Here is a 14,866-nt window from a genome sequence, read left to right as displayed (position 1 = left end):
TTTCTATCCACAATTCTCCTTCCTTCTCAATTATCTCCTTTTCCACAGAGAGGGTGGCTAACAGGGCTGTTGTGTACAGTTGCACAGGTTGTTTACTGCACCATCCTAGTACTAAGGCTGAGGGGAGCCACTGGCAGCTGCCAACAGGATATGAGCTCTTCTCTCTGGGCTAATCTGTCCATCTTTATATAGATCAATAGTGTTAATAGCCACCCCTCCTAGCACGTGCCAGGCTCTGTTCTAAGCACTATATATTTATTAATGTATTTAATCTTCAAAGCAAACATATCTCCAATTTATAGCTAAGGAAAATGAGGTACAAAGAGGTTAAGTAACTTTCTCAAGGTCACTGGTTTGTGCTACCCTCCTGAGCATTCACAACACAGAAATCTGTCCCTGCAGATAAATACACACACATACACACAGATATGTGCACACAGAAACAGACCACAGACACACATACTTGAACACAAAGGCTTGCACACACAGATGTGCACTGACACACACATTGACATTCACAGATATGTGAATGTCCACACATGGACATACATGCAGACACACCTGCACACACACACACCTGCACACATAAACACGTGCACACATAGACACGTCCACACGTTCTGTTATCCCAGCAGCATCTTCTTCCCCTCAGTCTGTCATTCTTCCTACAGCACACACCCTGCCAGCCCCCTGCCATCTCTTGCTTTCAGACGAGGCAGGTCCTGGAGGAAAATCAGCTGTCACTGCTCAGAGTCCTAGGTAGGGCGTCCCTCCCAGGATCCCTGTATCCAGAGGGCAGGTTGACTTTCGGGAGGGGGTGACTTCACCGCAGGAGCTTGGGGAGAGGAACCTTGTGAGGACCACAGGAGGCGAGGGATGTGGAGCCCCCAGCCCAGGGCCTGGTATCCAGCAGGCTCTCAGGGAAAGGCCTCCCCTTCCCTCTCCTCCTCCCCAGAGTCATTATCTCCAGCAGCCTCTGGAATCAACCCATCCAAGCAAAAGTCATTCTGCTGCAGGCTGGCACCCCCGGGAGGGCTTGAAGAATGAACTGGCAAACGCGGACCTGGGAGGAAATTGCCCAGTGAGCAGGTTTACAGAGGCGAGGGCGTCTGGGCGCAGAGCGTGTGCGTGCTCGCGCGTGTGTGTGCTCACACATATGCACATGTGTGCATGCAGACACACACACTGCCCAGCCCCTCTGACTGTTCTGGCTCTGAGTCAGCCCCACATGGAAGGGATTTAATCACCCAGGGGCTGGATTGTTATTGTTTTAAAACAAACGAGTGATGACAGCAATGAACAGAGGGTTTTTAAAAGCGCGATTCAAAGGGCTCTTGAAAGCTGCTGGAGAGTATGAATGCGCCTGTGAAGTAAGAATGTGCCCATTTGTTAAGCTGAGAGCAGAGCTGGCTGCTGCCAGGCGGGCGGCGGGCAGTGGGTCCTTTTCCTTGGCAAATGGGTGCCCATCAGCCTCTCCACCCTCCCTAGCACCTGGCCAGAGGTGGCCTAAGACCCTGGAGGCACAAGTGCCCCTGGAAGGGACCAGCAGTGGTAGTCACACCTCCAAGTCCACACTCAGAAAGAAGCATCTTCTCAACTGTTTTTAAGACGCTGCGTTCACCTGACGCTTGTTAAGAGCAATGGAAAGATGTGCATGAATGAGCAGGGAGAGATGCGTGATTGAAACATTAGCAAGCTGGGCATGGTGGCTCAGGCGTCTAATCCCAGCAGTTTGGGAGGCTGAGGCAGGCAGATCATTTGAGGTCAGGAGTTCAAGACCAGCCTGGCCAGCATGGTGAAACCCCATCTCTACTAAAAATACAAAAGTTAGCTGGTGGGGCACGCCTGTGATCTCAGCTACTCAGGAGGCTGAGGTGGAGGGATCACCTGCGCCCCAGAGGTCGAGGCTGCGGTGAGCCAACATTATGCTACTGCACTGCAGCCTAGGCAACCAACCGAGACCCTGTCTCCAAAACAAAATGAAACATCAGCAGTCAGACAGACGTAGAGGGAGCAGTCGAAGGCAGCCTCCTGGCAGCACCTGCCCTCTGAGCCACCCTGAGGCCACCCTCAGGTTTGCCCCTCTGGTGGTCCCCACAGTGAGGGTTAGTAGCAGCCAGGGTGGGAGTTCAAGGAAAAGCCTCCCAACCTGCCGCAGGTTATATATTAATAAGATTGAGCCCTCAGGCCTGCGGGGTGCAAGGTTTGGGGGTGCTGTGCAGCAGGGCCAGCTGACTTGGGCCCCACATGTACATGATGGCTTCCGTTAAGTAGTGAATCTCTACCTGAACCCAGTGAGGCCTGGAAACAAGGGCTGAACCTGACCAAAGACCAGGATGTCCAGTACTGAGCAGATCTGATGGTGAGAGGATAGACCCGGGTCCCGGGCTCTGGGCCTTCCTTATGCTCCAGCCTGGGGTGCAGGAGAAGGCCCGCTGCACCCAGCCACAGCCAGCTACCACCTGGGTCCACTCCCTTCCAGCTGAAAACTGCCCCCTCCCTAGCCCCTTCCTCTTCTTCGGTTGGTTTGTTCCATTTCTCTTTTACTTTTTCTTTCTTTCCTTCCCTTTTTTTTTTTTTTTTTTTTTGTAGAGATGGAGTCTTGCTCTGTTGCTCAGGCTGGAGTGCAGTGGCACGATCTCGGCTCACTGCAACCTCCGCCTCCTGAGTTTAAGCAATTCTCCTGCCTCAGCCTCCCAAGTAGCTAGGACAACAGGTGCCTGCCACCATGCCCAGCTAATTTCTTTTGTATTTTCGTAGAGATGGGATTTCACCATATTGCCCAGGCACCGTGTTACTCCTGATCTCAGGCAATCCACCTCCCTCAGCCTCCCAACTTTCCTTCTTTTTTTTTTTTTTTTGGTGAAGAGGGGGTCTCACCATGTCGCCCAATCTGGTATTGAACTCCTGGCCTCAAGCGATCCTCCCACCTCAGCCTCCCAAAGCACTGGGCTTACAGGCATGAGCCACCATGGCCAGCCTGGTTTGTTCCATTTCTTAAGCCAAAAGAAGGCTGTCTGGTGTTTTCCACCTTCCAGGCTCACAGGGGAAAGTTAGCTGTCTGACCAAGATGGGCCTGGGGCATCAGCCAGCACTGAGGGTGGTGGAGCCCCTTCCCTGGAGGGGACACCGTACTTTAGGGTTCAGGAAGGAAACGAACATTGGCAGAACATGTACTCTGGGCCGGGCACAAAGCCAGCATTTTCACCATCACTATTTCCTTCCATCCTTAGACGTGAAGGTAGCTATTTCTTTTCCTGTGTCCACTGATAGAGAAATAGAGACTCAGATAAAGGAACGCTTGTCCACTGCACGCCGCTGGGAAGCGGTGGAGTGAACGTAGACAAGTCCGTAGATGACAGACCCCCCCACCACTGGCCTGAAGGTCGGGGTGCCCAGGGCCTACCCTGACAACAGCAGCCTGTGCAGCTTTAATTACATCCCACCCCTCTGGGCACAGTGTGGTCACTGGAAGGTGCATGGAGTTGGGCTGGCAAGCCTGGACTCCCCTCCGCCGGCTGCTGCCTCAAGCCCTTGGCACATAGTAGGTGCTCACTAGGTGAGCTGTTGAGTGGTGCTTTCTAGAACCTACTCCCTCGAATCTGTCAAATGCAAGGCTCATTGGCACAAGCTCTGGGCATCTGCAGGTTCTTCCCTGATATCTGTCCTCTCCTCCCACCCCGGTTTTGGCTTCATGGAGGGAGGTGTGGGCTCAAGTGCTCCAGCTCTGAAGCTGTCTGTGGGGCTGAGCACCTCCCGCCCAGTTGTGTGATCTTGGGCAGGTTTCTAACCCCTCGAGGCCTTGGTGTCCCCTCTCCAAAATGTAGATTGTAATCCTGTCTAGTCATGAGGTTGCTGTGAAGATTAGATGAGCATATGGTAGAGCCCCTAGAACAGCCCGGAACAGAGCAGGTGCTGTCATCTTTGTGGATATTGTTACCAGATGCTGGCTCCTGCCGCCCGGCCCCACCCTATCCACAAAAAGGCAGGTATCTCCTTGACGGATTAGAGCCCCTCCCCTTCCCTCCGTCTCCCCCATTGTTCCATCAGTTCCCTTGTGTACACTCATGTCCACCCTCTCCCACACTGGCCAGAAGGGCAGAGGCCCCATTTCCATCCAGATCAGCCAGCTGAGCAGTCTTGTGAAGTCTGGGGCGAAGTTCACGGTCTCTGTCGAGAGAACCGTGGTGGGGCAGGGAGGTCTGCGAGGCTGAGTCAGCTCAGAGGATAAGGGTGACTGCAGAGAGGGGGAAGCAGCTGTTCTGCTCTTCACCCACCATCTGGGCAACCAGGCGGCCAGCCTAGAGTGAACGGGGAGGTAGAGGCAGGCTGGCTCCAGGACCCAGGATGGAAGAAACAGGCAGCCGGTGGCCACGGGGCCCTGCTGGATGGACTCTGTGATTGACACTTTGAGGGCTTCCCCCAGCCTTGGGGAGCAGGACTCAGGAGACCCTCTACCCCCTACAGTTGTCAACCTGCCTCCCTATTCTCCTTGTGACATTGATATTCCCTTTGGCTGAGCCACAGAAAGTGCCCCTCTTGCCTCCTGCCCTGGAGGGGGAACCCATGAGCAGAGTGGATGGAGTGGATGTGTATGCTGAGAGGGAAGTGACAGAAGATGCTGGAGTGTGGGCTGGCAGCAGGGCAATAGCCCAGCGTGGTCTGGGAAGGAAGGAGGCAGGGCTCTGGTTGGCAAATGTCGGTGACTCACGCTGAAGACCAAGCCTTGGAGTCAGACTGACCCAGGTTCAAGTCCCTCCCAGCCACGGGACCTTGGGCAAATTACCTGGCTGCACCTGCTCCATCTGCCTAAGGGCCTTAGGATACTAAACGCACCAGGTCACATAGGTGAGCAAGTGATCACTGGTGGCTTTGTCTCCCTGTTTCTGCAGATGATGTGTCCCCGTATTTCAAGACAGAGCCTGTGCGGACACAGGTGCACCTGGAAGGAAACCGCCTGGTGCTTACATGCATGGCCGAGGGCAGCTGGCCGCTGGAGTTCAAGTGGCTCCACAACAACAGGGAGCTGACCAAGTTCTCCCTGGAATACAGGTAAACTGCGCCTCCCCGCCCTTCCTCCTGGCTGCCAGGACCACTGCCCTGCTTTGAAGAGGGCATGGTGAGGAGGGGGTTTGTGTGACAGTGTGGGGCTCAGGGCTCCTAGAGCCTGGAGTTCTGGAAGTGAGTGGCAAAGGCAGCCCTGCCCCAAGGTGAGATGGCTCCACCCTACTGATCCCTGCAGAGGATGGCTGGGTTGTGGACCAGGGGCCAGCGCTGCCTGGACAGGATGGTCTGTACCACAGTGCATAGGAGCAGAGGTGGTGTTGGGCACAGGGACTCACTAACAGCAGCTGTGGCTGTGACTGTGGCCCCCTGCTCACTCTCTCGAACACTGCCATCTCCAGGGGACTCTTGTTGAGGGGCCTGGGTCCAATGGAGGGGTGGGCTCTGCAGCAACCTGGGACCAGTGAAGGAGGGGACATCTTCTATCTATGGGAAATTCAGGTGGGACACAGAGATGGCCCTCTCAGGGCCTCTTGAGCTTATCTTCACTTCCTATCTGTGCCCATGCCATGGAGCTCTTGGGCCTGACTGGCCTTTCCCTGCCGGGACATTGCCAGGTGGGGAGAAGGAAGAGCAGGGAAAGAGAATAGGGTCTCAGCAAGGGTGGATCTGCTGCCAGCAGGGAAGCAGCCCCTCACCCAGGCCACCCTGGCCTCCAGCCTTTCCTCGCAGCCACAGACTGGGGCAGGCACTTCCTCCTTTCTGCTCTTATCCTCCCATCTCTGCCTGTTTTATTGGCTCCAACCCTGTGGCTGGTGATTAATCCCAGGGCCTGATGTGCATAATCGGTTTTGTTGGGGAAACAAGATTGTCTTGCCCTGGGGATGTTGATACAAATCTGCTGCCAGGGACAGGTGTGCAAATAAGAGGAGGGGGTATCATTGCTTGATCTGTCCTTCTGGAGAACCAGCCTTTCCTTTAGGGAGTGCGGAGGCCAGAGTTTGGAGTGAGTCCCCACCCCAGTCTTTCTGCCTTAACCCTGGACTGCATGGGCTGGTGTAGTGTGGCCACATTGGCAAAAGAAAGCCCAGGACAGGGCACCTCCTCCCCTCCTGCAGAGGGGAGAGCTGGATGAGCAAGCAAGAGGTCCTGCAGGGCTGGCCACTCTGGGCCTCTGGTTCTCCAGGAAGCCCACAAGGAGATCAGAAAGCTCCCCCGAGCAGCCCCTGCTGTGGTTTTCAGTTGGGGGCCAGAGCCTCTCCTGGCCACCACCTGGCACACCCAGGAAGTTGTGACCGTCTCTGTGAAGAGCCCCTGCATCATCTTAGACTTTGGACGCGCTCAAGTGGGTGACCAAGAGCATGGGATGGCATACCACACATGCAAGTAGTGCCGGGCCTAGCCTGCCCCTGACTTCTTCCGGCAGGGAGCCGGAGGCAGGATCCAGGAGGAGGGGAGGAGGAGAGTTGGTTCCTTATCTGGTTCAGAGCTGCTCTTCTGGGGCCCTGGCACTGCTAGGATGCAAGGGTGGGTGGTACACAGAAGCAGGTTCCAGCTCAGTGGAAGGACCAGGTGGAATGGCCTGCCTTTGAAAACAGTCAGCCCTTGTCCCTGCAGGCATTCAGGGAGTGGACAGGGTCCAGCTATTGGTGGTGATGATGATGATGATGAGGTCCAGCTATTGATGATGATGAGGTCCAGCTATTGATGATGATGAGGTCCAGCTATTGACGAGGATGAGGTCCAGCTATTGATGATGATGAGGTCCAGCTATTGACGATGATGAGGTCCAGCTATTGATGATGATGATGATGAGGTCCAGCTATTGATGATGATGAGGTCCAGCTATTGATGATGATGATGATGAGGTCCAGCTATTGATGATGATGAGGTCCAGCTATTGACGATGATGAGGTCCAGCTATTGATGATGATGATGATGAGGTCCAGCTATTGACGATGATGAGGTCCAGCTATTGATGATGATGAGGTCCAGCTATTGATGATGATGATGATGATGATGACAATAACAATGATAATAGCAATCATAGACAATGAAAAAGAATTTCTTATATGGCAGACATTGTGATGTCCCTCTGCGATTATCTCATTTAATCCTGCCCACAATCCTATGAGTAGTTTCAGTTATTTCCCCCCATTTTACAGATAAACACACTGAAGCTCAGAGAAGTTAAAGACATCACCTAAAGTCAGATGGTTGAGTTGAGCTTCAAAAATAAGTTGTCTGACAGCAGAGTGGGAATTTGTTACCATCCACCACACTGCCTCTCATTGAAGAAGGATTGCTGCAATTGCTTCCTTAATGTGTATCCTAAGCAATCTTTCGGCTAACTGCTCTGCAAATTCTAGAAAACAAAGCAATAGGGAGAATGCAGATACTCCATTTTATAGCTATGTTGGGTGGAAGTTATTCAAGGGAAATAGATGAGCGTGCACTTGGGAAACTCATTCCTTTACCTCCTCGCCCCTAAGAGTGTTGGATCTGGTGGCCTGGGGGCAACGGTGTGCCTGAATGCAGGTTCAATCAGGATTTTCCTTCAATTAAAAACTTGCTGTGCCCCCGAGGCAAGGTCTGCACTCCTTAGAAGGGCCTTAGAACTCTTCCTGATCTGCTTCTGCTGGCATAGTCTCACCTCCTGCCACCCCCGCTAGACCATCAAGGGTCTCAGGACAGTTCCCTGCAAATTCCCTCTTCTCGGACTTTGTCCAAACTGTCCTATCCCCTCCACGGGAATATTTCCCCTTTTGGAAACTTTTTTCTCCTGCAGGGCCCAGCTCAAATTCCTTCTCTTTTAGAAAATCTTTCCTGATAATGCATGTATTCTTTTTTTTTTTTTTTTTTTTTTTTGAGACAGAGTCTTGCTCTGTCCCCCAGGCTGGAGTGCAGTGGCACAATCTCGGCTCACAGCAAGCTCTGCCTCCCCTGTTCACGCCATTCTCCTGCCTCAGCCTCCCAAGTAGCTGGGACTACAGGCGCCTGACACCATGCCCAGCTAATTTTTCGTATTTTTTTTTAGTAGAAACGGGGTTTCACCGTGTTAGCCAGGATGGTCTCGATCTGCTGACCTCGTGATCTGCCCATCTCAGCCTCCCAAAGTGCTGGGATTACAGGCGTGAGCCACCGTGCCCAGCCAATAATGCATGTATTCTTAATTTCTCTCTCTCTCTCTCTTTCCCTCTCTCTTTCTTTCCCTCTCTCTCTCTCTCTTTCACACACACACACACACACACACTTCCTCTCTCTCTCTCTCTCACACACACACACACACACACACACGCACTGCTCCATCTCCTCTGTCCTTTGTGACTGTCCAGAAAGTATGGCCTTACATATCCCCTGACACCTTTTTTGCCTTCTCATTATTTACAGAGGAGACCACAAGGGCACCACAGAACCGAAGTCAGAGCTTCCAGAACCTTGGCAGTTCCTGGAACCTCAGGACTTAGAACCAAGAGCTTGATATTGCCAGGCCCTCTTTCCTCCAAGTCGCTCAGCTGTGCCCACCTCTGGGTTCATACTTCATGAGTCATGAGTGACACTGAGAAGTTCAGGGCTCACAAGCTATAGCTGCCTGATTTCTGAATAGAAAGAACTTTTCTGGAAGTTTCACTTAGAAAGTCCCAGGGAAGGATTCTGATTGGCCCAGCTCAGACCATCCCTGACCAGTCGTGGTGGGCAACAGCATGGAGCACCCTGATTGGCCAGGCCTGCATCATGTGCCTACTCCAGGGCTTGAGACATCAGGATTGGCAGCCCTCACACTACAGCCACGTGGTAGGGAAGAAGGGTGAAAGTTGTTAACATAAGAAGGGAAAAGAGTGGTGGATAGATAGAAGCCACCTGTGTCCCTGGCTCATAGCAGGTGCTTCTTTCTTCTCTCTTTTAATTTTGATTTTTTTCAAATCTTAGTAAAATCGTTAGTACTGTAAACACCTGCATACATGTACCATCACAATTGCTAACATTTTGCTCATTTGTGCTCTCTTACTGTCTCCCTACACACATATACACATGCACGTTTTCTGCTGAACTATTCAAGGATTTGCTGTAGACATCATGTCACTTCATTCGTAAATAATATTTCCTAAGAGCAAGGCATTTACCCGCAGAACCATGCACGACACAATTTTCACAGTTGGGAAATTTAACACTGATACAATACTGCTATCTAAAAAGCAGCCTATATTCAAGTTTCTCCATTTGTTCCGATGGACGTACCTTTATCCCAGTGTTCTTCATGGCCATGGTTGTTGTTCTTCTTCAACGCCGGACCTAATCGGGGATCACATGTGACCTTTAGTTGCCATGAGTCTTGATACACCTTAAATCTAGAACTATTCCTTATTGTTTCTTTCCTACCTTTCATGGCTTTGGCACTTCTGAGAGTCCAGCCGGCTTTGCAGAATTTCCCTCAATGTGGGTTTGTCCAGTTATATCCTCATGATTAAACTCATGTTAAGCCTTTTGGGAAGCATATTTGTAGGTATGTGTCTTTGATGCTTCACACTGGAAGGTGCCTGATGACAATTTGCCCCGTTATTGGTGATGTTAGGTTTGATGAACTGGTCAAGGTGATGTCCACCAGATTTCTCCATTGTCAAAAGGTTGAAGTATCTTCTTCCCTTCGTTATTGATGAGTGGACTATAGAGGGATAACTTGGGACTATGTGAATAATCTCCTTCCCACGACTCTCCCACCCAGTGGTTTAGTATCCATTGATGAGTCTTACCTGAATCAGTTATTACTATGGTGGTTGGGATAAGGAGATTTTCTTGTATTCCTTTTACTTATGTTAGGTGGCATTCTTTTGTAAACAGCTTTCCTTTCTGACCCCCTTTAAAGTAATTTGGCATCAGTATAAACTCATGCATTATGTTTTTTTATTCAATGTGCTTTAATCCACCCATGACATTGTTCATTTCCATACTCATCTTAACCTAAATTTGGCCAGTGGAGCTCCTTCAAGCTGGAGCATGGGTCCTTTGAATATATCCCCATTAGATTCTGAACATTTCCTTGTTTTGGGCTCAACAAAATGTTCCAGGTTCACCTTTTAAATAAATGCATACTGAAAACTGCATTCCATAGGAGACTGTCCAGCTTCATAGCCCACGGCTCTCCAACCACTGCTGGATACTGAGGACTTCTCTGTCTTTTACAAACCCCAGGCTCTGAGTAAGATGATAATATCCAATTTTCAGGTAGGAAAATGGCTAAATTTACTCAGCAAGTTGAGAGAAAATAAGATTAGAGGTGCTGCCATAAATTTATTTTTCCAAAGGGAGGAAAGTTTATATTCATGTCCAGTCTCTGAAAGTCTTTATTCTTGGGTTCTGTAGCCAAATGGGTCTGGGGTGTGTGTGTGTGTGTGTGTGTGTGTGTGTGTGTGTGTGTGTGTATGTGCACTACACAAAGGCAAGCCTGTGCACCCTTCTGAGTATGTGTGATTGTGGCATAAATATGTGGGTCCACATCCATCATTGGGGTCAGAGTGAAAAGAGCATAGACGTAGAAGTCAGGCCTGCATGAATATGACCCTGTCCCTGCTAGCTCTGTCACCTTAGGCAGAAGTGGTTAGCCACCCTGAATTTGTTTTCACTTCTTGGAATCAGGCGCAGTAATGCCTGCATCAGAGAATTATTGTAAGGAATACCTGGGATTCTATAGGTCAAGCCCACCCTGGTGCAAAAGATGTGACATGAATGGTACCTGTTAGGATTATTCAAGGTGTCTGTCTCGACAAGATCCGGGAACAGATCTGATAACAAACCCCCTAGAAAATCACGTGTGTAGGTAGCTTGTCTCCTCTGAGTGGCCACCTGGGGCTCTGTACACCTGTGCAGAACTCCTCTTAGGCAAGAGCTGTGAGAACCCTTTGTTGGTGACAAATCTTTATCCATTTTGAAACCAGCCTTGAATTCCCAGTTTGAGAAATGAGGTGGCTCTAAGAGCTGGGAGCACAGCAAGGAAACAAAGCAAAATCTGACTTTAAAGAAATGAGATCCTTTCTCTCATGTGAGCAGGAGGATACTGCATGGGAGACCCTCCTCAAGGTGTGGACACTGGCCCCACGGCCTGCCTCTCCCCTGGAACAGGCACACAGCTTCCCAGAGTGATTCCTGGGGCATGTGCTGGGGACAGGTGGTGGGGGGAGGAAGAACACAAAACTTATTTGGATATACAGAGTCTAATGTATGGAGTCTAATGTGTCTGCTAAAATATGTGTGCGTGTGTGTGTGTGCATGCACATGCATCTATGTGTTTGTGTGTGTATGATTCCCACACAGCCTCGTGTGCAGGTTAACAGTCACGAGCCTGTCTGAGTACAGCAGGAAGGTGTGTGTGCAACTCACATAAAAGCCATAGAGGTCAGGCCCTCTTGTGTTAGTGCTGGAGCCTCTCTCATCTGACCGCTCTCAGCTCCCTCTTCTCCAGGAGCCATCTCCCAGGTTGAATCCATTCAGCTTAAGTTTACATCCATTTCATTAGCAAGGGCAGCACGGCTGGAGACAACCCCCCTGGCTGGAGAAATGACAGGACAGGGGATGGAGATGGAGGAGGACAGAGGGAGGATGGATGGAGGATGGAGGAGATGGAGGGAGGATGGATGGAGGATGGAGGAGAATGGAGGGAGGATAGACAGAGGATGGAGAACTGAGGGAGGATGGAAAGAGGATGGAGGAGAACGGAGGGAGGATGGAGGAGAACGGAGGAAGGATGGACAGAGGCTAGAGGAAGGATGAATGGAGGATGGAGGAGAATGGAGGGAGGATGGACAGAGGATGGAGGAGACGGAAGGAGGATGGAGGAGAATGGAGGGAGGATGGATGGAGGAGATGGAGTGAGGAGGGATGGAGGAGAATAGAGGGAAGATGGAGAGAGGATGGAGGAGAATAGAGGGAAGATGGAGAGAGGATGGAGGAGATAGAAGGAGGATGGACAGAGGATGGAGAACAGAGGGAGGATGGAGAAGGATGAAGGAGAACTGAGGGGGGATGGATGGAGGATGAAGGAGAACAGAAGGAAGATGGACAGAGGATGGAGGATAATGGAGGGAGGATGGACGGAGGATGGAGGAGATGGAGGGAGGATGGATGGAGGATGATGGATAATGGAAGGAGGATGGACAAAGGATGGAGGAGAATGGAGGGAGGATGGAGGAGATGGAAGGAGGATGGACGGAGGATGGTGGAGAAGGGAGGGAGGATGGAGGAGATGCAGGGAGGATGGATGGAGGATGGAGGAGAATGGAGGGAGGATGGACAGAGAATGGAGGAGAGTGGAGGGAGGATGGACGGAGGATGGACCCTGCCACCCATCCTTGGGTCTGTGCCCTGGCAACGTCATCAACCAGATGATTTTGTCGCACCTTGGTAACACCTTCTGGCATAATTATTCTCACACTTAAAATCGAATAGAAGAAAAAAGAAAAGATGAGCAAGGCAGATCACTCAAACACACACACACACACATACACACACACAGATTCCCATGCATAATTGGGCACGCACGGATTAATGTTTATGGAGGCTCGCGGGTGCCAAGTCCTTTACTGCTGTCATCTCACAACAGGTGAATCTCATTACCCTCATTCTGCAAATGAAGAACCTGAAGTTCAGAGAGGGTCAGAAACTTGCCTGGGATTATCCAGAGAGTGAGCGGCAGATCTGGGAGCACTGTTGGACCTGAGCGTGCTGCCTTCTCTGCAAAGGCACACACGGTTTCCCATTGGGCTCCTTCTGTCCCTGCCCCACATCACTGCGTGTCATTCTTCTGCCCTGAGGGCCATGAAAGCAGGACCCCCTTCTGAGAGGCAAGCGTGAGGGTGTGAGACCAGCTGAGGCCGAGTCCCATCCCTGGCCCATGTGGAGAAGAGCAGATGTGTGCAGGGGAGGCCCAGGAGAGCCAGGTGGGCATCTGGCCGGCCCCAGGCTGGGTCCCCAGCCCCCATGCCATGCTGAGGTCCTTGTGGTAGAGCTGTGGTGTCTGTGAACTGCATGGGCTTGGCAGCTGGGAGAAGAAAGTATATCTGAGGCAGAGAAGCCCTGCACATGTGACTGCCCCAGCAAGGGACACAAAAGCAGGGGACGCACACGGAGCCACTGGCAGCCTTTGAAACTCCTCAGATAAGAAGATGAAGAGAAATTCCCCAGGCCAGCGGCTTTATCTCTGGCTTCTTTGGCCCTCTTTCTGGCCTCCCCTTAGAAGAGAGAGCAGGCAGCAGAGATGGGGAGGCAGAGGCCAGTGGGCCTTCCCAGAGGGCACGGGAGCACATGCATGGCACGGGGTAAGTGCCAGGAACCGAGCCAAGCTCTTACTGGCAGCAGTTCTGGAAGACTAGTGCAATTATTATCTCTGCTTCCTAACTAGAATTCACAGCTCAGAGAGGTTCAGCAACCTACCCAAGGTCACACAGCCAGTACACGGAGTCAGGTTTCACCCAGGATCTTCAGGACCCCAAGCCTGCGTCCCTCCCCTGCTCTGTGCTGCCTGGCTGAGCTTGTCCTTTCCCCGGGCAGTGGCACTTTCTAAGCCACTGCAGAAGGAGAAATAGTACATTAACTCTTATTAACAAACACTCCAAACGTTCACCTACCTCATGCCAGGCCCCACACTGCGACTTTTACTTCGGTTCTTCTGAATCCCTTAACATCAGCAACTCCTGTAACGGGAGGCATCTTGATACATGAGGAACACAAAGGCTCAGGTTTCATTTCTTGTCCAAGATCTGAAATCATAAAGTTAAGACAAGTGCCAGGCCTTCTGCTTCCAAGCCTGGTGAAGGAACGGCAGGAGATGCCAGCGTTTGTTCATTCATCAGGCAAGGACTGGGGGCTTTCTGCCTGCCCGGCACAGAGCTAGGCAAGGAGGACAATGGGAAAGGCAGTGCCAGCCCCGCCTGCCCTGCCACCTTTGGAAATGTTTGTTCTCACTGGAGCTAGAGGTGCTCGCAGGACTCTAAGTACCATGGCTGAGGAGCAACAGCAGGGGACTGAGGCCAAGTGAGCGTGGGAGTTTCAGGAAGAGGCAGAAAGAGGCAAGCAGGAGCTGGAGGAGTTTGGAGCAGCCCCTGGGAGACACAGAACTTGAGTAGTGTGGACAAACCGTGAGAGAAGGAGGTGCTCGTGTCAGGAGACGCCAGCATCCCTGGGTTACTACAATGGGTGCCGGTTGTGACCAGATACCGGCTGCTGGTGATATGGTCCTAAACAAGACAGGAAGATCCTGGCCCCCACGTGTAGAAGCAGAACTAAATAATAGTGCAAGTGTGGGTGGATCCAGTTTTGATGCGTGCTTTCAAGGGAAAGTAAGGTCAAACAGATTCCACTGGGGACGTTGGGACCCAGAGAATGAGTGGAGGTAGCCAGGGCAGGGGGATGCCAAAGGAATGGTCCCTGCGGCTCCATCCAAGGACCTTGTGTCTGGAGGATCTGAAAGAAGGTCCACGTGGCCAAGGAGGACACTGGGGCGAGATCAAGTAGGGGCATTTAGCTCTCTTAGGGACTTGCATTTTCTGCCAAAAGCTATGTGGAGCCCTCGAATGGTTTTTCCCAGGGAATGGACATGATCAGATGCTCATGTTTCAAATCTTTGCTCAGGAAGGTGGGTGAGAAGCGGGTGGAAGAGAGCAGAGAGGAGGTGTGGGTCCCTTCTGCTGGGAGGGGCGGCTGGGCCATCTTGGTGGGAGCGGATGGGTCTGAGATGCATTGAGGAGGGATAACTGGTGGGACGTGAGGCTCTGCTGGCCATGCGGGAGAGGGAGGAAGATGGGCATTGAGGTGGTTGAGGAAGGAATCCCAGGCGGAGAAGGAGCTTTCTGGGAAGACACTGTACTCAGTT

At 51.7% G+C, this 14,866-nt stretch overlaps 1 protein-coding gene across 2 annotated transcripts in view; it reads left to right on the top strand.

Moving 5' to 3' along the window:
• Positions 1-14,866, top strand: part of SDK2 (sidekick cell adhesion molecule 2) — a 316,025-nt gene that overhangs the window by 136,769 nt on the left and 164,390 nt on the right. For both annotated transcript variants that reach the window (XM_008965925.4, XM_003813355.5), the window contains exon 2: positions 4,893-5,052. In XM_008965925.4, the coding sequence (XP_008964173.3) occupies positions 4,893-5,052 (160 nt within the window). The remainder of the gene's footprint in view (positions 1-4,892; positions 5,053-14,866) is intronic.

The sequence above is a fragment of the Pan paniscus genome, chromosome 19, assembly GCF_029289425.2.
Source record: "Pan paniscus chromosome 19, NHGRI_mPanPan1-v2.0_pri, whole genome shotgun sequence".
Lineage (NCBI taxonomy): Eukaryota > Metazoa > Chordata > Mammalia > Primates > Hominidae > Pan > Pan paniscus.
This window is presented reverse-complemented; position numbering and strand designations above follow the sequence as displayed.